The sequence below is a fragment of the Nannobrachium achirus genome, assembly GCF_963921795.1.
Source record: "Nannobrachium achirus genome assembly, chromosome: 16".
In the NCBI taxonomy this organism is placed as follows: Eukaryota; Metazoa; Chordata; class Actinopteri; order Myctophiformes; family Myctophidae; genus Nannobrachium; species Nannobrachium achirus.
Window position 1 is genome coordinate 270,199 of NC_137823.1, and position 24,189 is coordinate 294,387.

A 24,189-nucleotide genomic window follows, 5' to 3' on the forward strand; every position below is an offset into this window, starting at 1 on the left:
GAAGACCTCTGCTATAAATAATCCATAATGGGTCAAATATTTAATAACACCATGGTTGGGTTAAAAGAATAGTGTTGGGTTTGCATAAAATAACCAAACAACCCAACAAACAACCCAGAATGTATTAAACATTTTATAACTCAATGGTTGGGTTGATGAAACAACCCAACATTTTTTAGTGTGTAGTTGTAACGTAAATGGCTTAATCGCATTACTAAAATGTCAGGTGTTGCACCACACAAATTAGTTCTTACGTATCTCTAAGTAACAACTAAATATTTACACCACCCCTTGGGCAGCACTATTGTCTTTACTAAGTAACCTATCTCTATGGGAGTAGAGCAACTTCACTACTAACGTGGCAGACAGCATTATATCGGCTATTTAATTAATTCAACAATGAAACGACCCATCTGTTTAAAACATACATTAAGCCCTATATAGCCTTTATTTCGGCCATTTGAAAATAGCCGATCTACAATCTCACGATGTGTCTGCTATTAATAGAGTATTTCTATATTGCAGGATTGATACTGTTTTAATTCATTTGAGTACTTTTCAACCACTGCATACAGCACAACAGCGAATTGAACGGTGCGCTCTCTTCCCCTGTGTCTCCAAATATGCGTTGCTCTATGTGCGTTACTTCACAACGGGGGATACAATCCGTTTGCAGGGCAGTGCGCTGCGCAGGGATGCGCTCGCCCTGTGCGCGCATGTCAGTGACTTGTGTACTGTACTGCACATGCCAGTGGAGAGACGGAGGTCTCTGTTGACAAAAGACGATACAAGCTTTATTTCCGTACTAGAAACAGTTCGCTTTCATTGGATTCGGGAGCTATGACGTCATTTTATGCGACTATACATTACTTTAGGAACAGTCTACGCATTACTAGTTACGTTATGCCTTAAGAAGTCGTGGTGCAACACCTGTTAGTAACTCACTTAGTTACAAACTAACTAGTAGTTACTAAGCCTCTAGTAAGGACTTTACTCCCTAACTTAGGGCAGAACTTACGTTCTGGTGGTGCAACTGGCCCCTGGGCGGGGTTGCACCACCTCACACTAAGTTCAAACGTAGCCTAGTTGTAACGTAAATGGTAAATGGTAAGTCAAGACTTACGCATTACTAAAATGTCAGGTGTTGCACCACTCTAACCTATCTCTAAGTAACTACTAAATATTTACACCAGCCTTTAGGCTGGTGTAAAGTCCTTACTAAGTAACCTATCACTATGGGAGTAGAGCAACTACACTACTAACGTGGCAGACAGCATTATATCGGCCATTTAATTAATTCAACAATGAAACGACCCATCTGTTTAAAACATACATTAAGCCCTATATACATTTCGGCCATTTGAAAATAGCCGATCTACAAGCTCACGATGTGTCTGCTATTAATAGAGTAGCAGGATTGATACTTTTTTAATTCATTTGAGTACTTTTCAACCACTATACAGTACAACAGCGAATTGAACGGTGCGCTCTCTTCCCCTGTGTCTCCAAATATGCGTTGCCCTGCGTTACTTCACAACGGGGAAAAATTTATGAGGCCAATATAATTTGTGATACAATCCGTTTGCAGGGCAGTGCGCAGGGATGCGCTCGCCCTGTGCACGCATATCAGTGACTTGTGTACTGTACTGCACATGCCAGTGGAGAGACAGAGCTCTCTGTTGACAAAAGACGATACAAGCTTTGCTTCCTTACTAGAAACAGTTCGTTTTCATTGGATTCGGGAGCTATGACGTCATTTTATTCGACTATACATTACTTTAGGAACAGTCTACGCATTACTAGTTACGTTATGCCTTAAGCAGTCGTGGTGCAACACCTGTTAGTAACTCACTTAGTTACAAACTAACTAGTAGTTACTACGCCTCTAGTAAGGACTTTACTCCCTAACTTAGGGCAGAACTTACGTTCTGGTGGTGCAACTGGCCCCAGGCCCATTTAAGATGCTGTACTCTGTCAGTACAGCTACCGACTAAAGTATCCAATCAATCAACCAACCAATCACACTGTACTTGCCTCTTTCTATAATTCTATAAAGTACATTAATGGAAGACAAGCCAGTAGACTAAAGATGATGCTGATATGAATTTATTTTGAGGTGTGCAACTGGACAGTGGAGAACCCAAAGGAATACTGTGCTCACGTTCAGGGGTTGAAGCACAAGCAGGTGAGAAATATTTACACATGTTGGAATATGAATGAAATGATCTCATCCACCCACCCATATCACTGTAACATCACAGTTTAAAGTGGGTGACATCTTGATAATGCAAATGGTAAATGTTGCATTTATATAGTGCCTTTATCCAAGGCGCTTTACAGAGATTGTGCATTACATTCACGCACACATTCATACACCGATGGCAGAGGAAACCATGCTAGGCACCAACCTGCTTACCAGGAGCAACTAGGGGTTCAGAGTCTTGCACAAGGACTTTTCTACACTAAATCTGGGGGAGCCCGGGATCTAACTGGGAACCCTTCGGGAAGCCTCTGTGTTCTAAAAAGGAATAGTAGGGAAGAGATGGAACACATACAGAAAAAGAAACACGTAAAATACAGTAAAGTCCATACAATTTTACTAACTGTATACCCCACTCAAAAACATGTGTGTGCGTCTGTCTGTCTGTCTGTCTGTCTGTCTGTCCACAGAAAATGAAGACAATCTTCGTAACAGAAGGTACTACAGTATATTTTACCCTGTTATCTCATGGTGTGTTGTTAATGTTCACCACATGTGACATTAATGCATCTTGTTTTTTCTTAACCCTCTGTAATACAATCACAGCAGATGAACTGAAGAATGAACCAGGTATGAGTCATTGTTTTTGTTTATTACATATTACTTGTTTTATATGTTGGGTTATCAGAGGCGTTTCATAGTGACCCCTGTAACAGTGGAGGACGAGGAGTGATTATGTCATAATTATGTAATTATTTCGTCATTGACTGTAAACTTTAAATGAATCTTAATCTAAGCTTTCTTTCATCTTAGTGCTCTCCGGTATTTACATGTGTAAAGTGATGCTAACGTACATGAAGAACAAGAAGCGGGCAGAACCAGTCATCGGTGAGTTGGGCTGCATTATCGCTATAACCACTACAGACAGCTATGTGATATGATGTCATTTAAGTAGGGATGCACCCAATTCTGTGCCAATATGATATAACAATTTAGCCGATTTACACAATTTAGCGACCGTCACAGTCACGGTCACAGTTACTATCAAAACCTCCACCGGCTGTCCTATCAGTCTGTCCGTCACGTCACGTCACGTCACGTCACACTTTTGCCCTGCTCATATCTCACATGGCCCTCTTCTAGCGCCGCCGTGAGGTCGATTCTTGCTAAACACATTTTTGGACACTGCTCCTAAAGATTTTGCCCGAAAATCACACAAATCGGTACACACTACACAGTATGTCTAAAGTCATGTCATCAACTTGGATCTGTCCCATTTAGCGCCACCATCAGGCCGATTTTTTCAAACACATTTTTGGACACTGCTCCTACAGATTTTGGCCGAAAATCACTCAAAGCAGGTCTTCATATTGTGACGTGTGTCAACAGGTCTTCATATTGTGACGTGTGTCAACATGTCTTCATATTGTGACGTGTGTCAACAGGTCTTCTTCATATTGTGACGTGTGTCAGCCGACAGGGTGACAGTGAAGCTGTGTGCGTTTGCAGCGCCTGCCACCGTACCTTCCTGGCCTCCCAGCTCATAACCCATGTTTGTCATCCAATACACATGCAAGAGACCCTGGTGAGTCGTTGGTTTCATCTGGGGTGGTCGGTGGTTCTCAAAGGACCCCTAAATTAATGTGGATTTGGCCACGGACCCCCATCTGAAAACATATTGTGCCAAGGACCCCATACAAGATTTGTGTTGATAAAAATGACAAGGCTATTAAAACATTTTCAAGATATATTTATTTATTTTTTAATAGCCATTGTATATATTAGGGCCAAAGTGATTTAACTGATTTTGGTATTAACTCATTTTGCTGGGGACCTCTTGGAACTCATTCAAGGATCCCTGCAGGGTACAAATGGAAACGATTCTGTCCCATTTATACACTCTCAGAGTTATAGCCCTGCTGGGGACCCCCAGGAAATCCTGGGTTTCTCCATCAAAATTAGAAAGGCAAAACAAGGAAAGAAACCTGTGGAAAAAAATACATTTGCAGGACATTTTTAGGAAAAGAGCAACTTCAGCGAGACCTCACACGTGCTTTTGTAAGAAGGAATTTCCTTGACTCACACATTGTCATCATAGTGGGGAAATAATACCATGGTATTTGTCTTTGATTTGGTATTTGCTCTAGGTTAGGGGTGTAACGATACATTTGAACAATGATTTAAAATCGATATAGTAACTATTTAGCAAATACATTAAATCTGTGTGAAACGTGTCGATAGAGTAGGTTTTTTATGTGAAAAATCAATTATTAAAGTAAACACTGTGATTCTTTAGCAAACACATGGACATTATATTACAACTAGGGATGTAATGATATAGTAACTGCATCGAAATATCTAAGTATATCGAAATGAAAACAGTTCAAATCGAATCGCATCGTTTGACTTTGTATCGCATCGAATCGGCAGTGCAAATAATCGATTGTATCTACTTGTGCATTGTATTTAGCATTTTTAAGAAGAAAATTTAAAAGCAGGGGTTTAATTACTTTTCCTTTCCATATAGCTACACTGCTCTATCGATAAATGTGTGTAATCTCTGTGTTCAAGTCAAGGTGCAGGTTTGTCCATATGCGTTCAAATACAATGTTCATGTATTTGCCTTAAAACCCTTAAAAACCTCCACTATCCACACTTTTCACACAGATTGAATTGCTTTGCTAAATAGTTAATATATTGATTTTAAATCGTCAACCATGTACCGTGATATGTATCGAATCACTATTAAAATATATCGTTACACCCCTAATTACAACACATGGACAAAGCCGCACATTGACATGAACACAGAGATTACACATATCGATAGACCAAGATTAGCTATATGGAATGGAAAAGTAATTAGACCCCTCTTTTTAATTTTCCCTCTTAAAATTGCTAAATAAAAGGCACAAACTTAGTTTCCATACAATTGATTATTTGCATTGCAAAACGATACGATACAATATAGATCATTGCAAATCAAAAACGATCTTTCGATTCAGTTACTATATTACACCACTACTCTAGATGCAGCAGCATGTGTTTGTGGCTGAAGGGGTCCTGACATCGTTGTTTGTTTCTAGATGAAGGGGTCCTGACATGGCTGTGTTTCTAAGTGAAGGGGTCCTGACATGGCTGTGTTTCTAAGTGAAGGGGTCCTGACATGGTTGTGTTTCTAAGTGAAGGGGTCCTGACATGGCTGTGTTTCTAAGTGAAGGGGTCCTGACATGGCTGTGTTTCTAAGTGAAGGGGTCCTGACATGGTTGTGTTTCTAAGTGAAGGGGTCCTGACATGGTTGTGTTTCTAAGTGAAGGGGTCCTGACATGGTTGTGTTTCTAAGTGAAGGGGTCCTGACATGGTTGTGTTTCTAAGTGAAGGGGTCCTGACATGGCTGTGTTTCTAAGTGAAGGGGTCCTGACATGGCTGTGTTTCTAAGTGAAGGGGTCCTGACATGGCTGTGTTTCTAAGTGAAGGGGTCCTGACATGGCTGTGTTTCTAAGTGAAGGGGTCCTGACATGGTTGTGTTTCTAAGTGAAGGGGTCCTGACATGGTTGTGTTTCTAAGTGAAGGGGTCCTGACATGGCTGTGTTTCTAGATGAAGGGGTCCTGACATGGCTGTGTTTCTAAGTGAAGGGGTCCTGACATGGCTGTGTTTCTAAGTGAAGGGGTCCTGACATGGTTGTGTTTCTAAGTGAAGGGGTCCTGACATGGTTGTGTTTCTAAGTGAAGGGGTCCTGACATGGCTGTGTTTCTAAGTGAAGGGGTCCTGACATGGCTGTGTTTCTAAGTGAAGGGGTCCTGACATGGTTGTGTTTCTAAGTGAAGGGGTCCTGACATGGTTGTGTTTCTAAGTGAAGGGGTCCTGACATGGTTGTGTTTCTAAGTGAAGGGGTCCTGACATGGTTGTGTTTCTAAGTGAAGGGGTCCTGACATGGCTGTGTTTCTAAGTGAAGGGGTCCTGACATGGCTGTGTTTCTAAGTGAAGGGGTCCTGACATGGCTGTGTTTCTAAGTGAAGGGGTCCTGACATGGTTGTGTTTCTAAGTGAAGGGGTCCTGACATGGTTGTGTTTCTAAGTGAAGGGGTCCTGACATGGCTGTGTTTCTAGATGAAGGGGTCCTGACATGGCTGTGTTTCTAAGTGAAGGGGTCCTGACATGGCTGTGTTTCTAAGTGAAGGGGTCCTGACCTGGTTGTGTTTCTAAGTGAAGGGGTCCTGACATGGTTGTGTTTCTAAGTGAAGGGGTCCTGACATGGCTGTGTTTCTAAGTGAAGGGGTCCTGACATGGCTGTGTTTCTAAGTGAAGGGGTCCTGACATGGTTGTGTTTCTAAGTGAAGGGGTCCTGACATGGTTGTGTTTCTAAGTGAAGGGGTCCTGACATGGCTGTGTTTCTAAGTGAAGGGGTCCTGACATGGCTGTGTTTCTAAGTGAAGGGGTCCTGACATGGTTGTGTTTCTAAGTGAAGGGGTCCTGACATGGTTGTGTTTCTAAGTGAAGGGGTCCTGACATGGCTGTGTTTCTAAGTGAAGGGGTCCTGACATGGTTGTGTTTCTAAGTGAAGGGGTCCTGACATGGCTGTGTTTCTAAGTGAAGGGGTCCTGACATGGTTGTGTTTCTAGATGCAGCAGAATGTGTTTGTGGCTGAAGGGGTCCTGACGTCGTTGGCCTGGCAGCAGGAGAAGGCTGGGGGAGCTGAACACATGGTGCTCAAGGTAACATGAAATAATAATAATAATAATAATAATAGTTACCTACTTCCTCCCGAGGGGAAAAAATTCAGTATTTTCAGCCCCACCCAGCTGATTCGCTGCCCACAAGGAGCGTGTGAGCAATTAGGGGTTAAGAGACTTGCTCAGGCACACCCATTGATATTGCTACCCTGGCCTGGAATCGAACCAGGGACAATCAGGGGCTCTGGTTCCCCAGGCGGGCTCCCTAAACATTCAGCTATGCTGCCCCTAAACATGAACACACTGCGCAATTATTTGACATAATCACAATTATTTTTGTCATAACTGTTCATATATTTTCCCATAACATTTTCAAAAATAGTGGAAATAGCAGATCTACAGACGCGTTGTGAGCTTGTAGATCGGCTATTTCCACTATCAATGTTCTTTTATAAAGTATAAAGTGTCTAATGTCAGTCATTTCTTCGTATATACTGTATTTAGGTTGTGTCATAGCCAAACATAAATGTAATTGTCCTTCCTTCCTTCCTTCCATCCATCCATCCATCCATCCATCCATCCATCCTTCCATCCATCCATCCATCCATCCATCCATCCATCCATCCATCCATCCTTCCATCCATCCATCCATCCATCCATCCTTCCATCCATCCATCCATCCATCCATCCATCCATCCATCCATCCATCCTTCCATCCATCCATCCATCCATCCATCCATCCTTCCATCCATCCATCCATCCAGATAATTGAGCTCCCAAGCAGTCTTTTTGCCATGCTCAGTGCAGACTATTGGAACGGTGAGTATTGGCCTTTCCATCAAATGATATCAGGCTTGTCAGTGTGGGGCCCACCTCCTCCCCACTGTTCTGTACTAAAGCTAAATGTTCTTTAATGATTCTTTAACAGTCTGCAAGATTCTTGACCAGTACATCGGCAAAGACTGGCAACTTGAAGGTCAGTGGTTTTATGCCCATGACGCGCCCACACGTCAAACACAGACGTGTGTGATGAGTCGGTTAATGTTTTATATCAAACTGTAGCTTACTGTACGAGGCAGCCGCGGCTGAAGAGAAACACTCCAATTCCCAAAATGCAACGGGAAATCATGTGACCCGTTTGCCCAATACAAGCCAGTGTTAGGAGATTCACAAAAGTGTATTTATCTCCTAATTCACGTTAATGTATCTCCAATTCACATTCATGTTTAAAACACGGCCGTTACAAAAGCACTGATGGCCTCGATTGTCATTTTCCTGTTCTGAGGGAAAGAAAATACTATCGCAAAGAAATTCAGGAAATCTCGGATTACATTTACTCAGATTACTTTTACCCCAAAAAATCATTGTTTAATCAACCACACTCAGCAGGGGTGCGTTTATATGCACATTCAGAATGGCATTCAGAATTAACTTATTCCGAATAGAGCTTCATACCCAAACGTTTACATGGGACCTGAATACAAGTATCCCTCATTCCACTGTCGTTTACATGACCAAAGGATTCATTCGGAATAGAACTTTGGGCATGCGCAAAGTAGGCCTACTTCAGGTCGGAGAAGGGGGGGGGGGGGGCAGTTCAGACAGCAGTTCATTCCGAATGGAGCGTTTATATGACAAATGTATCCCGATTGAAACAGCATAAACCACCTCTTCAGACCAGAATGAAAATTCATTCGGGTCAGACCAGAATGGCCATTCCTAAACGTTTATATGAGCATTTCTATTCTGAATGAGCAGTCATTCCGAATATAAGTGGAATACATCTGTGCATATAAACGCACCCAGTGTGTAATCTAACACTTCAATAGCTAAATAATGTGTGTTTTATTCAGGAATTCAGTTGTTTGGATTTAAAATGAAGCAAACACGGAAAGTTCCTATGATTGGCCGCTAGTTGCGCTGTTCTGGCACAAGAAGCAACATGTTCTCCATAGGATTCCATTCATTTCCCCCGGACATTGGATTGTCTTACCTTAATAAACATTGTCATAAATACTTTATGGTTCCTGTCACTAGTTTAAAGCCTTGTTTCAATCACCATGATTTGGGTTTTGTGAAAATAAGGTCAAATTTATGTTATATTTGATGTTAAAGCAGGGTAAGCTGTAGGAGGGGCTTGTGATGATTCTTCTTTGTGTGCTTTATTTTCGGCTCAAGACAATGTCCCAAGTATCCCTACGGTTGCACGTTACCGCTGGCAGCCAATAGCATTCCTTTGGTGCCATTAATACAATTATGGTGGACACCCATACAAGGGCAAAAAAAGCTAAATTTTTGCTCAGATAGAAACCAATGTTTAGTTTAGTTTACTTTATTTGATCAACTCATACATTTATACAAGTCGTACATCCACATAATTATTGTTACAGGTGATCAAAAGGAATAGGCTGAAGCTGAGGTCCCACCGTCCATATTTTTTACGGCCTATGGTTTTATTATGACATGTTCTGTTTTGTTATGATATGTTGTTTTTTGTGTGTATGTACATAGTTCCAAACATGGTGGTCACGCTTGACGAGCTTCAGGACCGTCTCCCATCTCCTCAGCTGGGTGAGAAAAAACAATTGGTTTCGCTTTCTATAATGCATCATAGACGCAATATTTGTTTTATAATGCTTATAGGCTCATATAATGCTCAATTATCATAAAATGTTCCTCTAAAAATCTCAAGAAAGAAAGATATGCTCATAGTTGATGCATTATAATAATTGAATAATGCATTTATAATCCAGCTATTCAGGGTTCATCACAGTCAACAACACCCCTGGTTGCTAAGGGACAGTCAACAACACCCCTGGTTGCTAAGGGACAGTCAACAACACCCCCGGTTGCTAAGGGACCCTCACAGTCAACAACACCCCCTGTTGCTAAGGGACAGTCAGCAACACCCCCGGTTGCTAAGGGACAGTCAACAACACCCCCAGTTGCTAAGGGACAGTCAACAACACCCCCGGTTGCTAAGGGACAGTCAACAACACCCCCAGTTGCTAAGATACCCTCGCAGTCAACAACACCTGCGGTTGCTAAGGGACAGTCAACAACACCCGTGGTTGCTAAGGGACCCTCAACAACACCCCTGGTTGCTAAGATACCCTCAACAACACCCCCGGTTGCTAAGACAACAACACCCCCGGTTTCTAAGGGACAGTCAACAACACCCCCAGTTGCTAAGGGACAGTCAACAACACCCCTGGTTGCTAAGGGACCCTCACAGTCAACAACACCCGCGGTTTCTAAGGGACAGTCAACAACACCCCCGGTTGCTAAGGGACAGTCAACAACACCCCTGGTTGCTAAGGGACAGTCAACAACACCCCTGGTTGCTAAGGGACAGTCAACAACACCCCCGGTTGCTAAGGGACAGTCAACAACCCCCCCGGTTGCTAAGGGACAGTCAACAACACCCCCGGTTGCTAAGGGACAGTCAACAACACCCTCGGTTGCTAAGGGACAGTCAACAACATCCCTGGTTGCTAAGGGACAGTCAACAACACCCCTGGTTGCTAAGGGACAGTCAACAACACCCCCGGTTGCTAAGGGACCCTCACAGTCAACAACACCCCCTGTTGCTAAGGGACAGTCAGCAACACCCCCGGTTGCTAAGGGACAGTCAACAACACCCCCAGTTGCTAAGGGACAGTCAACAACACCCCCGGTTGCCAAGGGACAGTCAACAACACCCCCAGTTGCTAAGATACCCTCGCTGTCAACAACACCTGCGGTTGCTAAGGGACAGTCAACAACACCCGTGGTTGCTAAGGGACCCTCAACAACACCCCTGGTTGCTAAGATACCCTCAACAACACCCCCGGTTGCTAAGACAACAACACCCCCGGTTTCTAAGGGACAGTCAACAACACCCCCAGTTGCTAAGGGACAGTCAACAACACCCCTGGTTGCTAAGGGACCCTCACAGTCAACAACACCCGCGGTTTCTAAGGGACAGTCAACAACACCCCTGGTTGCTAAGGGACAGTCAACAACACCCCTGGTTGCTAAGGGACAGTCAACAACACCCATGGTTGCTAAGGGACAGTCAACAACACCCCCGGTTGCTAAGGGACAGTCAACAACACCCCCGGTTGCTAAGGGACAGTCAACAACACCCCTGGTTGCTAAGGGACAGTCAACAACACCCCTGGTTGCTAAGGGACAGTCAACAACACCCCTGGTTGCTAAGGGACAGTCAACAACACCCATGGTTGCTAAGGGACAGTCAACAACACCCCTGGTTGCTAAGGGACAGTCAACAACACCCCCGGTTGCGGGACAGTCGTCAACACCCCCAGTTGCTAAGGGACCCTCACAGTCAACAACACCCCCAGTTGCTAAGGCACAGTCAACAACACCCGCGGTTTCTAAGGGACCCTCACAGTCAACAACACCCCCGGTTGCTAAGGGACAGTCAACAACACCCCCAGTTGCTAAGGGACAGTCAACAACACCCCCCGTTGCTAAGAGACCCTCACAGTCAACAACACCTGCGGTTGCTAAGGTACAGTCAACAACACCCCCGGTTGCTAAGAGACCCTCAACAACACCCCCGGTTGCTAAGGGACAGTCAACAACACCCGTGGTTGCTATGATACCCTCAACAACACCCCCGGTTGCTAAGACAACAACAACCCCGGTTTCTAAGGGACAGTCAACAACACCCCCAGTTGCTAAGGGACAGTCAACAACACCCGTGGTTGCTAAGGGACTGTCAACAACACCCCCGGTTGCTAAGAGACCCTCAACAACACCCCCGGTTGCTAAGACAACAACACCCCTGGTTTCTAAGGGACAGTCAACAACACCCCCAGTTGCTAAGGGACAGTCAACAACACCCCCGGTTGCTAAGGGACAGTCAACAACACCCCCGGTTGCTAAGGGACAGTCAACAACACCCCCGGTTTCTAAGATACCCTCAACAACACCCCCGGTTGCTAAGACAACAACACCCCCGGTTTCTAAGGGACAGTCAACAACACCCCCAGTTGCTAAGGGACAGTCAACAACACCCCTGGTTGCTAAGGGACCCTCACAGTCAACAACACCCGCGGTTTCTAAGGGACAGTCAACAACACCCCTGGTTGCTAAGGGACAGTCAACAACACCCCTGGTTGCTAAGGGACAGTCAACAACACCCATGGTTGCTAAGGGACAGTCAACAACACCCCCGGTTGCTAAGGGACAGTCAACAACACCCCCGGTTGCTAAGGGACAGTCAACAACACCCCTGGTTGCTAAGGGACAGTCAACAACACCCCTGGTTGCTAAGGGACAGTCAACAACACCCATGGTTGCTAAGGGACAGTCAACAACACCCCTGGTTGCTAAGGGACAGTCAACAACACCCCCGGTTGCGGGACAGTCGTCAACACCCCCAGTTGCTAAGGGACCCTCACAGTCAACAACACCCCCAGTTGCTAAGGCACAGTCAACAACACCCGCGGTTTCTAAGGGACCCTCACAGTCAACAACACCCCCGGTTGCTAAGGGACAGTCAACAACACCCCCAGTTGCTAAGGGACAGTCAACAACACCCCCCGTTGCTAAGAGACCCTCACAGTCAACAACACCTGCGGTTGCTAAGGTACAGTCAACAACACCCCCGGTTGCTAAGAGACCCTCAACAACACCCCCGGTTGCTAAGGGACAGTCAACAACACCCGTGGTTGCTATGATACCCTCAACAACACCCCCGGTTGCTAAGACAACAACAACCCCGGTTTCTAAGGGACAGTCAACAACACCCCCAGTTGCTAAGGGACAGTCAACAACACCCGTGGTTGCTAAGGGACTGTCAACAACACCCCCGGTTGCTAAGAGACCCTCAACAACACCCCCGGTTGCTAAGACAACAACACCCCTGGTTTCTAAGGGACAGTCAACAACACCCCCAGTTGCTAAGGGACAGTCAACAACACCCCCGGTTGCTAAGGGACAGTCAACAACACCCCCGGTTGCTAAGGGACAGTCAACAACACCCCCGGTTTCTAAGGGACAGTCAACAACACCCCCAGTTGCTAAGGGACAGTCAACAACACCCCCGGTTGCTAAGGGACAGTCAACAACACCCCCGGTTGCTAAGGGACAGTCAACAACACCCCCGGTTGCTAAGGGACAGTCAACAACACCCTCGGTTGCTAAGGGACAGTCAACAACACCCCCGGTTGCTAAGGGACAGTCAACAACACCCCCGGTTGCTAAGACAACAACACCCCCGGTTTCTAAGGGACCCTCACAGTCAACAACACCCCCGGTTTCTAAGGGACCATCACAGTCAACAACACCCACGGTTGCTAAGGGACAGTCAACAACACCTTCGGTTGCTAAGAGACCCTCACAGACACAGACACCTGACCACCAGTCTGCCAAATCTGGTAAGAAGTGGTAATTTTGACATCAAATTTAAATTTTCTCATAGTGTTTTTAACTCATATTGTGATAGAAATTAATTAATGTTCAAAAAGGATGAAGGGTTTGAAGAATTGACAAAGGTTTATTTATCAAAGAGGCAAAAAGTTGAACAGAGTAACAGCAGTACAGATCCTTTGAGGAGCAGGCCTCCTGGCCTCTCCTGTCAGCCCCTCCGGGCACAAGCCTCTCTAGTACCATTACCATACAGCTCTTATAGTCCAATATGCTATTCTAACATGTTAACATGGTCTTATAAGGTTATGTTCTAAAGATAAAGCAACATAGAAATAGTTACACACAGTACAGATTATGCCGACAGAGTGAAGTAGTGGGGGAGAGAACTCAGCTGTTAGATTGACAGCTGCAGGTACATCTACATGAGTAAGTAGCCTTGTGAGAGATTTAGACTACATATACACATATTTGTTACTCTAGAAATATTTCTACCACATTCCATCCTTTTTTTTTGTGAATGAATAATCTATTCATTTACATACAACAGGATATTTATAGAGTGCCAAATCAATAGACATTTCAGACAATTACAGTACATGTTGATATAGCAATTTAAATAATTAATTAATTCATTCATGATTTCCACATGATAGCTGTGTTAAATAGCTATACCTCCGCGTTCCACGGCTAACACCTTTGACTTAAGGTATTGTACGTCCGAGTTCTATACGGCAAACACCTTCTATCATGCAAGGTATTTCTAGTCCTACATTCAATCAAACTTGACTTGTACTTGGTATCTTATGTTATGTTTTATAACATTACCAACTGGCTTGCTTGTTTGCAATGAAATATAAGAGAGCTAGAATTTAGTAAATGTGAATCCATATTTGTTTGTACTTTGAAATTCTGTTTTCCAAAATCAAGAGCCCGCGTGTCTCCCGTCTGACCCAAGTGTTTTCCTTGACAGTCACCACGTTCCCGGAGCTGCGACAACTCTTCAATGTTGAAATACCAGAATTTGGACCATAAAAACTAATATTTTCACATTACGTGGCAAATGCCTTGTTGACAAATGTTTCAGATATCAACTTTTTGCTAATATTCCTATATAAATTACTCAGCTTCATATCAAACATATAGTTGTTGTAGTCTTCATGGCTCTTCTCTCCGTCTTCATTTGGCTTATGGCATGTGGAGGTTAATGTCTCTGCTTCAGCGATCTCCACTGGGCTGGTGGGGTCCAGTTCAGTGGCTCTCTGATGTGCCACACAGCATGTGTCTCCTTGGCTTGGTCTCCTCCTACTGTGGCAAAAGTCTGTTGGTGTTCGACGTGGTGTCGATTTCGTCACCTCCGCTGTCAATCTGTGTGCTTTGGTGGTAGGCTTGCTTTCCTTGTTAGCAAAGCTTCCCTCTGTCCATGATGTTGGAGCTGTCTTCACAGGAAAAATCGATCCGCGAGGTTCCATTCTTGTAGACTTGATGAAAGTCAGTTCTTGTTGAGTTTGCATAGCTTGCAAGTTGCTTCTGTAGTGGTCTCCTCTTTGTCCTTCATGGTGGTGGACCTGCTTTAGGTCTGCTTTCAAAAATCTCATCCCAGACTTTTGACCAAGTATCCATCTATGGTAAAGATGAAATATTGGTCCCTGTTCAGGCGCCAAATTGTGATAGAAATTAATTAATGTTCAAAAAGGATGAAGGGTTTGAATAATTGACAAAGGTTTATTTATCAAAGAGGCAAAAAGTTGAACAGAGTAACAGCAGTACAGATCCTTTGAGGAGCAGGCCTCCTGGCCTCTCCTGTCAGCCCCTCCGGGCACAAGCCTCTCTAGTACCATTACCATACAGCTCTTATAGTCCAAGATGCTATTCTAACATGTTAACATGGTCTTATAAGGTTATGTTCTAAAGATAAAGCAACATAGAAATAGTTACACACAGTACAGATTATGCCGACAGAGTGAAGTAGTGGGGGAGAGAACTCAGCTGTTAGATTGACAGCTGCAGGTACATCTACATGAGTAAGTAGCCTTGTGAGAGATTTAGACTACATATACACATATTTGTTACTCTAGAAATATTTCTACCACAATATACTGCCAAAACAAGTCACGATCGTGCACGTCATGGTCCGCTTGCGAGCAAAATCATCCCCAGTAAAATCCATGCCACATTCGCTGCAACAACTCCAGCGTTGTCTAACGAGGAAGTGAACGGAGGAGAGATTGACCGGAGCCCAAACCGGAAGCACTGTTTTTGGAGCACCGGATTTCGGCTAATTATTTTTGATTGTTTTGAATTAGATCTAATTAATACAATGGCTTGAGAAACTCGGGCCTGAAACAACGGGAATAACTCGGGGAACTCAGGCATGATACAATAAGTCGACTAAATCTACAGTTGATGTTGTTGAAGCGCTGTGGTGGCGTCGTAATGCCTGGTTTTACACTTGGTTGCATGCCGAAAAATAAATAGCAGATCTACAAGCTCGCAACAAGGTGTCGCAGCGTAGATCTGCTATTTACTCACTCCTCAACATAAAAATCTTTTTTTTATTTGTTGAGGAAATTGTCAATTTATTTAGTCTTCATGTTTAGTTTTTATTTAGTTTTTGTCAGTGAAAAAACCTAGATGACGAATATCGTTCGTCATAGTTTAAGACAAGGGAATTAACAGTGATGAACAGTAAGCTTGCAGGCTCAGCAATGCCAAGATAATATGTGGGAAAACTTGAAGTGGAAGCATTTCGTTTTTCAAAACCTTCCTTTTTTATTATTTTAAAAACAATTTAAAAGAGTGAAAATAGCCGATCTACAAGCACACAACGCCTCGCACTGCGAGGCGTTGTGTGCTTGTAGATCGGCTATTTTCACTCATTTCGTCTTGTATGATAAAGCAAGGCTTTACTTTGAAACTTGGAGATACTGCTTGGCTGACGGTGACGATTTGTTCTAACAGTGTCCAGGTTAAAGCCCTTCCCCCTCTGCTTGCCATGCACTTAGTGTGTTCTGGTTGAACTGTTGGACTGCTCCTTGAACCTCACTTCTCATTTTCCTTTTCCTTCCTTTTTAAAGCTACTTCAGAGCCCCCTGGTGGTGAAATGACAGCACAGCGTCCCACCAATACACAGCCTCCAATTACAGTATCCAAGCTGGAAGGTTTGTGTTTCCTTTTTTTTTTTTTTTTTTTATATTTTAGGGTCTTTTTTTTCTGCCTTTATTGGATAGTACAGTTGATAATTACAGGTAAATGGTGCATTTATACAGCACGTTTATCCAAGGCGCTTTACATTGATTGTGCATTACATTCACCCATTCACGCACACATTCATACACCGATGGCGGAGGAAACCATGTAAGGCACCAATCTGCTCACCAGGAGCAACTAGGGGTTCAGAGTCTTGCTCAAGGACTCTTCCACACTAAACTCTGGGGGAGACAGGGATCAAACTGGGAACCCTTCGGAAACCATCCTTGTTCTAAGACTGCGACTCTACCTCTTAGCCACTGCCACCCAACAGGAAACAGGGAGAGAGAGACAGACAGGGACTCTCTCGCAGCAAAGGTCATTGGTAGGGATGGGACGATAATCACGATTATCATTTATTGTGATAAGAAAAACACGATAATCGTATCGTGAAGATTTAATTTATCGTCCTCTGTCATGAACTGGGATCAATTCACCTTTTATTTGCCGAGCTGCATATCCTGTACCACTTAAACCCTCTATAATTGGTGAAACAGTCCTGGAAATAATGTACTCGATACAGTCTTTTATCTCTCTAGTCTCTACCAAATATCTTTGTCCAAAATAGATCTGTTATTTTTTGGCAAATGTTCCGTCCCAGGATAATGGATGTGTGGGGATAGTTTGATTATCGCGATAATATCGTAATTCAAAAAATGTTTTGGTCGCAATAATCGTGAAATGAAAATGTTATATCGTCCCATATCCCTAGTCGTCGGGTTTGCGAATCAAACCCGCGATATGCGCCTTGACCACTAGGCCATTTTTTAAATATTTTTTGAGGGGGCTTTAATGCCTTTATTGACAGGACAGTAGACTTGACAGTTAATGGGGAGTGACACGCTGCAAAGGTCGCCGGGATCGGGAATCGAACCCGCGCCACACTGTCAGGCTGGCATTGCAGCCTAGGGTGCCCGGACCTCCACGCCAGGGGGCCCTGGCCGTGTTGTGTTGTTTTAAGCCGTTCATTTCCATGTATTGTGTTCTTGTCTAGTGCTATAATATCTGCATATCTTTCTCGTTTTTATTTTTATTTTTTGCACAGCAAAGCATCCAGTTATGTTCTGCGTCCTGAGCTGCCAGGTGATTATGAATTCTATTCTCACCACCATCATATGGTCATCACCGCCACACTGTGCTTGCTTTGCCTCTTTCTTTAGAGCAGGGGTTCCCAAACCTTTTTGTCTCAGGGCACCCCATAAATATTGTTTTAATCCGAGGCACCCCTACATTATAATTTTCACTCCCAGCACCTTATATTTATAGCATATTGTTGTTGTCGGGTGGAACCCTTGTATGTCCAAAACCGTTCGTTTTGTATCTATAAAATGTACTAAACTAGTGAAAACAGCAGATCTACAAGATGTACTAAACTATCTATAAAATGTCCTAAACTCGTGAAAACAGCAGATCTACAAGATGTACTAAACTATCTATAAAATGTACTAAACTAGTGAAAACAGCAGATCTACAAGATGTACTAAACTATCTATAAAATGTACTAAACTAGTGAAAACAGCAGATCTACAAGCACACTGTGTGCTTGTAGATCGGCTGTTTTCACTAGTTTTGTGCGACAGAGGTTTCTGCCTGACAGTAATGATATTTTAGTGATTATGTTGAGATAATCATTACGTTGAGATAATTGCCATTTTGGACACTGAAAACTGACTGAAAATAACTGTGTGCTTCAAGTTTAAAATGATACTAAATATTTGTTCAAGTGTCCAAATAAATTCTAAATATTATCAAATGATCTCGCGGCACCCCTGGACTGCCGTCACCGGCACCCCAGGGTGCCCCGTCACCCGGAAACCCCTGCTATAGAGCACTGGTTATCAACCTTTTCAGGCTACGACCCCCAAAATATTATACAATGTCACGAGCCTGCAAGGATTGCAGACATAACTCACTCCACCAAGTGAGCAAGCTCTCTTAGCGTTGCGGGTTGCCTTGTCTGCTGAGTTGGGGGGCCGGGGTTCGTCTCCCATTTGGAGAGAGCGAAAACAATGTTGCACATCATCTGGGGACCCCCCAAATGATTTGGAGACCCCCAAGTTGAGAACCACTGCTATAGAGTACAGTGTACTAAACTTGCTTGTGTTTGACATGATGTAGAGATACTTGTTGCACTAACTAGCATTGACTGTTATGGTCACTTTGATTTGGGCACTGTATTATTTTGATAGTCTTGCTTTAAGACACTTTATGTATATATATTATTCGTTCCATTTCCTGTTGTACCTTGCTCTTACTGTACTTACTGTACTCTGTATTCTGTTCTTGTTTTTTCTTTTTATCTTTTTCATACTTCTCTGTAACTTTGTAAATAACCTTATACTGCTGTGCTGCCTCTGGGCAACACATTTTCCCCCTTGGGATAATAAAGGTATCTATCTATCTAGTGTAAGATAAATCCAGTGGACTAACAATGATGCTGGTATTAATCTATTTCTAACTCCCCATCAGGTGTGTGGTATGACATTCCAGAACACATGATATTAATCTATGTATTTACCTCCCCATCAGGTGTGTGGTATGACATTCCAGACCACATGGCAATATTTCTCTCACGTGAAAGGAGGGGAACACAAGCAGGTGAGCCATGTTTTACTATGTTCACCAGGTGGAATATTAATATTAATATATTAATGAATTCACTTGAACAGAACCTTCCAGTAACGTACGCGCGCGCGTGTGTGTAAATTGTCCTTCCACAGAAAATGAAGACAATCTTTGTGACAGAAGGTACTACAGTATACAGTGTTATACCCTGTTACCTCATGGTGTGTTGTTAATGTTAAACACATGTAATGTATGTGACATTAATGCATCTTGTTTATTGTTAACTCTCTGTTCTACTATCACAGCAGTCGAACTGGAGAAAGGACGAGGTATGATTCATTGTTATTATTGTTATTCTACTGGTTTTATATGATGGGGTTGTCAGAGATGCCGTGGGGAGGATTTCAATAGGAGCCCTTGTTAAAGTGGAGGAGTTCTGCTTAAAGGGATATTTCACTTTCAATTTTTTTTTTTGTCATTTTATCGTCTAATCAGGCTTTTATGAACACCCGGAACCGTTTTTAAGTTGCTTGATTCAATATTTAGATATTTCATGTAAATGTTACCAGGCCCTCCAGGCCCATGGGGCTTCTCCCCATACACATCCATTGTAACTTCAAACTCCATTTTAACTCATTCCCTGCCAGGCCCGATAGTCCCGAGAATTTTAAAAAATAAAAATAAAAAATTCAAAAAAAAAAAATTTTCAAAAAAGATTTCTGACCCCAAAAAATGGAGTAGACATGATAGCAATCGCGAAATTGCATGTTTAACCCCCATAGCAACCCCATCTTTCAAGCATGGCAGCCATTTTGGCAGCCATCTTTGTTAAACATAGTGGCTGTTATCTCATGAATGCCTGAACGGATTTCCATTCGGATTTTTTTGTTTGAAAGCTGTGAGCAATGTGGACACACGTGGTGCATTATGTAGGCATGGGTGTGCATGATCCGTGCACTATGAATTACATGGAAGTCTATGGAGACGAATGGCAGGTGGGAGTACGGAGGTATGTTAAAATGGCGGTCAATGTGTTAACCATGATAGATTTATTAAAAACACTCGTTATTTTTTTCTGGTGATTCATAATACCCTCCTAATACGTGAGAAGGCCTTTTTTTTTTACTTTGTTTCATTCTTTTTTTATATTTTTTTGTATTGAATTAAAATGTTTCCATTTTCCCAAATAATTATTAAAAATAAATGAAAAAAGTTATCGAAAAAAAAAACAGCCTGCTCACATATTAGGAGGGTACTATGAGTCACCAGAAAAATAATTGTTTTTGATGAATTTATCATGTTTAAAATTGAGTTTGAAGTTACAATGGGTGTGTATGGGGAAAGGCCATGGGCCCGGAGGCCCTGATAACTTTTACATAAAATATCTAAATATTGAATGAAGCAACTTAAAAACTGTTCAGGGTGTTCATAAAAGACTGATTAGACCATAAAATGACCAAAAGTTTTTTTTTAAGTGAAATATCCCTTTAATCCACTGGCGTCATAGCCTGGGTTCCAGCCCGACTCAACTCCACCCCCTGGTGGTGGTGAGATGCAGTGAGGAATTAGTCTGAGCAATGCCAGACAACAGGCGTCGACATGTGTGCGGGCAGGCTGACGTGAACTAGCAATCCTGTTTTAGTCTGGGGTCCTCTAAGGTCATTTCGGGGGCGGCAGTGGCTCAGGGGTAGAGAAGCCGTCATTAGAACATGGAGGGTATTTCTTTTCACATAATTAGATGTATTTCATGAGAATGCCTTATTCTTCATGTAAAATGCATTACAATAGTGCCAAACCTCAAATAAAGTATTTATGTGCCCAACATTTGTCAAACGCATAAAATAAAAAAAAGATTGGATACATATTATAGACTTGATGCAAATTCTACCAATTTGTATTTATTTTCAGTTGATGCATTTAGAGCTGAATTATTAGTTCCCTCTCTGCGTGTTTGCCGTTAGAGCAAGTGTGGCCACAGTTGCTTCATGCTAAACATGAGTCTAGTGAGTCTAGTCCAGTGGCGTCAGTTCAGAAAAAGCTAAGTCTTGCACGCGTGCCTTCGCGTGTGTGCAAGACACCAGTCATGTTGCCATACCTTAGCAACAAGCATGATACATTTATTTTAAGAAGTACATTCTATTGTTTCTACGGTTTCTTGGGCTGGATATGGCAGCCTGGAACAGTTGTTCAAGTGCAGCTAAACTTGGCATGTTAGGAAACGTGCCACAATTAACAATAATGCATTGCACCTGTGCAGCTGACCTGCGGAACCTGGGAATATACCATTCTGTCAAGATGGGGAGAATACAAGAGTGGAGAATATAATTATGATACCTTGTTAAAGTGACCATTTTGTTAAACTAGCCCTTACCCGTTCAAAGATATGAGCTCCGAAATGATGTGCAGTGTGTGGGTTATGGGATGTGCACTGTGCACAGTATATGAGGGATGGAAAGTAACTTTAACTGGTGCTTGCATGATAATATGTAGGAGCATCAATGTAAGAAATACCCGTTAATGGCTACAGAGATGACACCCCCCCCCCCCCCCCGCCTGCACACACACACACCATAAAAATGCTAATATACAGCATATGATTTGTGAAAGTGACAAACGGGCTTCACAGTTATGTCAGGTATGTTCATATGCTAATGGTGATGCGATTTCAGATCAATTGCTCCAGCCAATGAGGAGAAACGCTGTGACAGACACTCACTCAGACAGACAGACAGACAGACAGACAGACAGACAGACAGACAGACAGACAGACAGACAGACAGACAGACACTCACTCAGACAGACATTCGGAAAATTATATGTTTGATGTTGCATTTGTAGTTATTTTACTGTAATTTAACAACATAATAACCAGCACAGATAGACAAAGAGACATTCATGGATTTATATTTAAAAGTAACTTTTATCTTCCCCCCCTGGACCCAGGGTATGGCAGCTGCATACCCCTGCCATACCCAATTGACACCCCTGGTCTAGTCTGTTTATTCACCATATTCCTGGCCCTTTCTATGGAGGCTGCCATTTTCTTTTACAGAGGGCGCTAGAGAGTTTTTCTCTTTGTGCTGCTTCAAAAAACATCTTTTCACTTCCTCCCAAGTAAGGAAGTGACATGGAATTGTCTGTTGCCAGATTTTGCCAAAGACATAAGCCCAACAGAAGCAACTAGGCTATACTACTTTACATTTACATTTGAAAATAGCAGATCAGCAAGCTCACAATGTCTCACATTGCGACACATTGTGAGCTTGTACATTTGCTAAATATTTTGAATATTTTGAATATTTTTGAAACATAAATCTCTGTGGAGGTCCCTGGCACCACATATTTTCAGATGGGGGTCTGCGACTGTGGACAAATATGTTAATCTGGGGTCCTTGATATGAAATGATTTGGGAACCACTGGTTTACAAAATATTAGAAAGTAAGCCCAATAAGCAACTATACAATTTTTTTAAAGACACAAATTGCTTATTATAAGCAGACGTGGCAACCCAGGTACTTACAGAGCCCAGAGCCCAGAACGCCAACTACTGACACTTTAATGCAAGGACAACAGGAAACCAAATGATGTTTTTCAGGCCAGCCAAAGATATTTAATTAATGAAGATGGCTCATCCTCATTGGATCCACTAGAGTGCGACATGGTACACAAATCCTACAAATTGACTCCTAAGTGGGCGCCGGCTCTGACTGCAAATCTCGCGCACGTCCTGTTTACTGGTGCTATAGATCCCGCGAGAGTGTGTTGCTGGGACAGCTAAAGAGCAATAATAAAGTTGATTTTCTCCTTTGTTGTGTCGATGAAAAAAGCCACTTTAGTATGACAATTTTGTTAATATTATGTGGCTTGTGATGATCGGGTCCAATATTTAGTTCAGTGACCATAGCTTCTGAACTATTATTTTGATCTGTGTTCACGTTAGCTCTCTCATTGTAAATGAATAGACTCCAACCTGCTTCTGCCTCCTAAAAAGGCGTCCCCCCTACGTCATGCAGAAACGGGAAGTACGGGTCTTTTGCACTCTCTTGCTATCGCCCTCTTGGGGCCAGCTTTTTCAGCCTCCGCCTCTTTCAGGATATGAACAGGAAGCTGTGGGCGGGGCCAGGAATATGGTGAATAGAAGTAGAAACATGAGGCCTAGTGAGTCTGGTCTGTTTATAGAAGGAGAGCTGCATGCTGTGGTCAGTGGTTTTTTTTACTGTAAGCCTGTCACAATTATTACATAATCGTCTAATCACAATTATTTGAGATGGTGACAATATTTGACAAAATTTTGTTCAGAATCATCATAATCGTTTCCATGTTGAAAATTTTGAAGAATAGCAGAAATGGCTGATCTACAAGCTTATCACTTTGTGACACGTTATAAGCTTGTAGATCAGCAATTCTATTCTTTTTCTTTTTAAGTATAAAATTATTAAATTGAAAAATAATAGAAATAGCTGATCTACAAGCTTATAATGCATCACTTCGCTTGTAGATGTAAGCGTTTATTTTTAAGTATAACACTATTAAATATGTCAGTAATCTGCCCTGAGCAGTTTGTGAATATGAAACCTAAATGGCAAACGTTGTATGTCCCAATCTTCAATGCCAAAAGCACAATTAAATCATTAATCACAATTATTTGTGTGACAATTAATCGTCAATTACAATCTGTAATCGTGGCATCTCTAGCGTTACTGTAGCATCCTATCAGATCATGTCATTCTTTAGTCACTGATTGTGAACCGTAAAGCTTAATTGAAGCTGTCTTTCTCCTCAGTGTTGTACAGTTCTATCCTGACTGAATGGCAGTACATCAAGAAAGAACAGCGGGCTGAACCAGTCATCGGTGAGTTGGGCTAGATCAGGGGTTCTCAACCTGTGGGTCGGGACCCAAATTATTTTGGGGGGTCCCCAGATGATTACTCAACAGTGAACAAACCAACCTAAAGTTTAAGTGTATAGAGGGTATCTGCACATTTCTAAAGTGGCAATTTAAGGACTTTTTAATACCTCTAAATTGATTAAGTTAACATTGGTCAAATTGTCAAATGTTAGAGGCAGAAATTGTGAAAATAGCAGATCTATCTGCTCACAACGCTTCGCAACACGAGACGTTG

The 24,189-nt window shown here is 42.8% G+C and overlaps 1 protein-coding gene across 1 annotated transcript in view; it reads left to right on the top strand.

Moving 5' to 3' along the window:
• Positions 1-24,189, top strand: part of LOC308300330 (uncharacterized protein) — a gene marked incomplete at its 3' end in the record, with an annotated part of 102,961 nt that overhangs the window by 67,619 nt on the left and 11,153 nt on the right. The window contains exons 30-42 of the mRNA XM_080744146.1: positions 2,117-2,185; positions 2,671-2,698; positions 2,807-2,830; positions 3,014-3,088; positions 3,646-3,785; positions 6,823-6,915; positions 13,151-13,262; positions 16,329-16,412; positions 17,546-17,583; positions 19,030-19,098; positions 19,221-19,248; positions 19,371-19,394; positions 23,850-23,918. Coding sequence (XP_080600272.1) covers positions 2,117-2,185; positions 2,671-2,698; positions 2,807-2,830; positions 3,014-3,088; positions 3,646-3,785; positions 6,823-6,915; positions 13,151-13,262; positions 16,329-16,412; positions 17,546-17,583; positions 19,030-19,098; positions 19,221-19,248; positions 19,371-19,394; positions 23,850-23,918 — 853 coding nt within the window. The remainder of the gene's footprint in view (positions 1-2,116; positions 2,186-2,670; positions 2,699-2,806; positions 2,831-3,013; positions 3,089-3,645; positions 3,786-6,822; positions 6,916-13,150; positions 13,263-16,328; positions 16,413-17,545; positions 17,584-19,029; positions 19,099-19,220; positions 19,249-19,370; positions 19,395-23,849; positions 23,919-24,189) is intronic.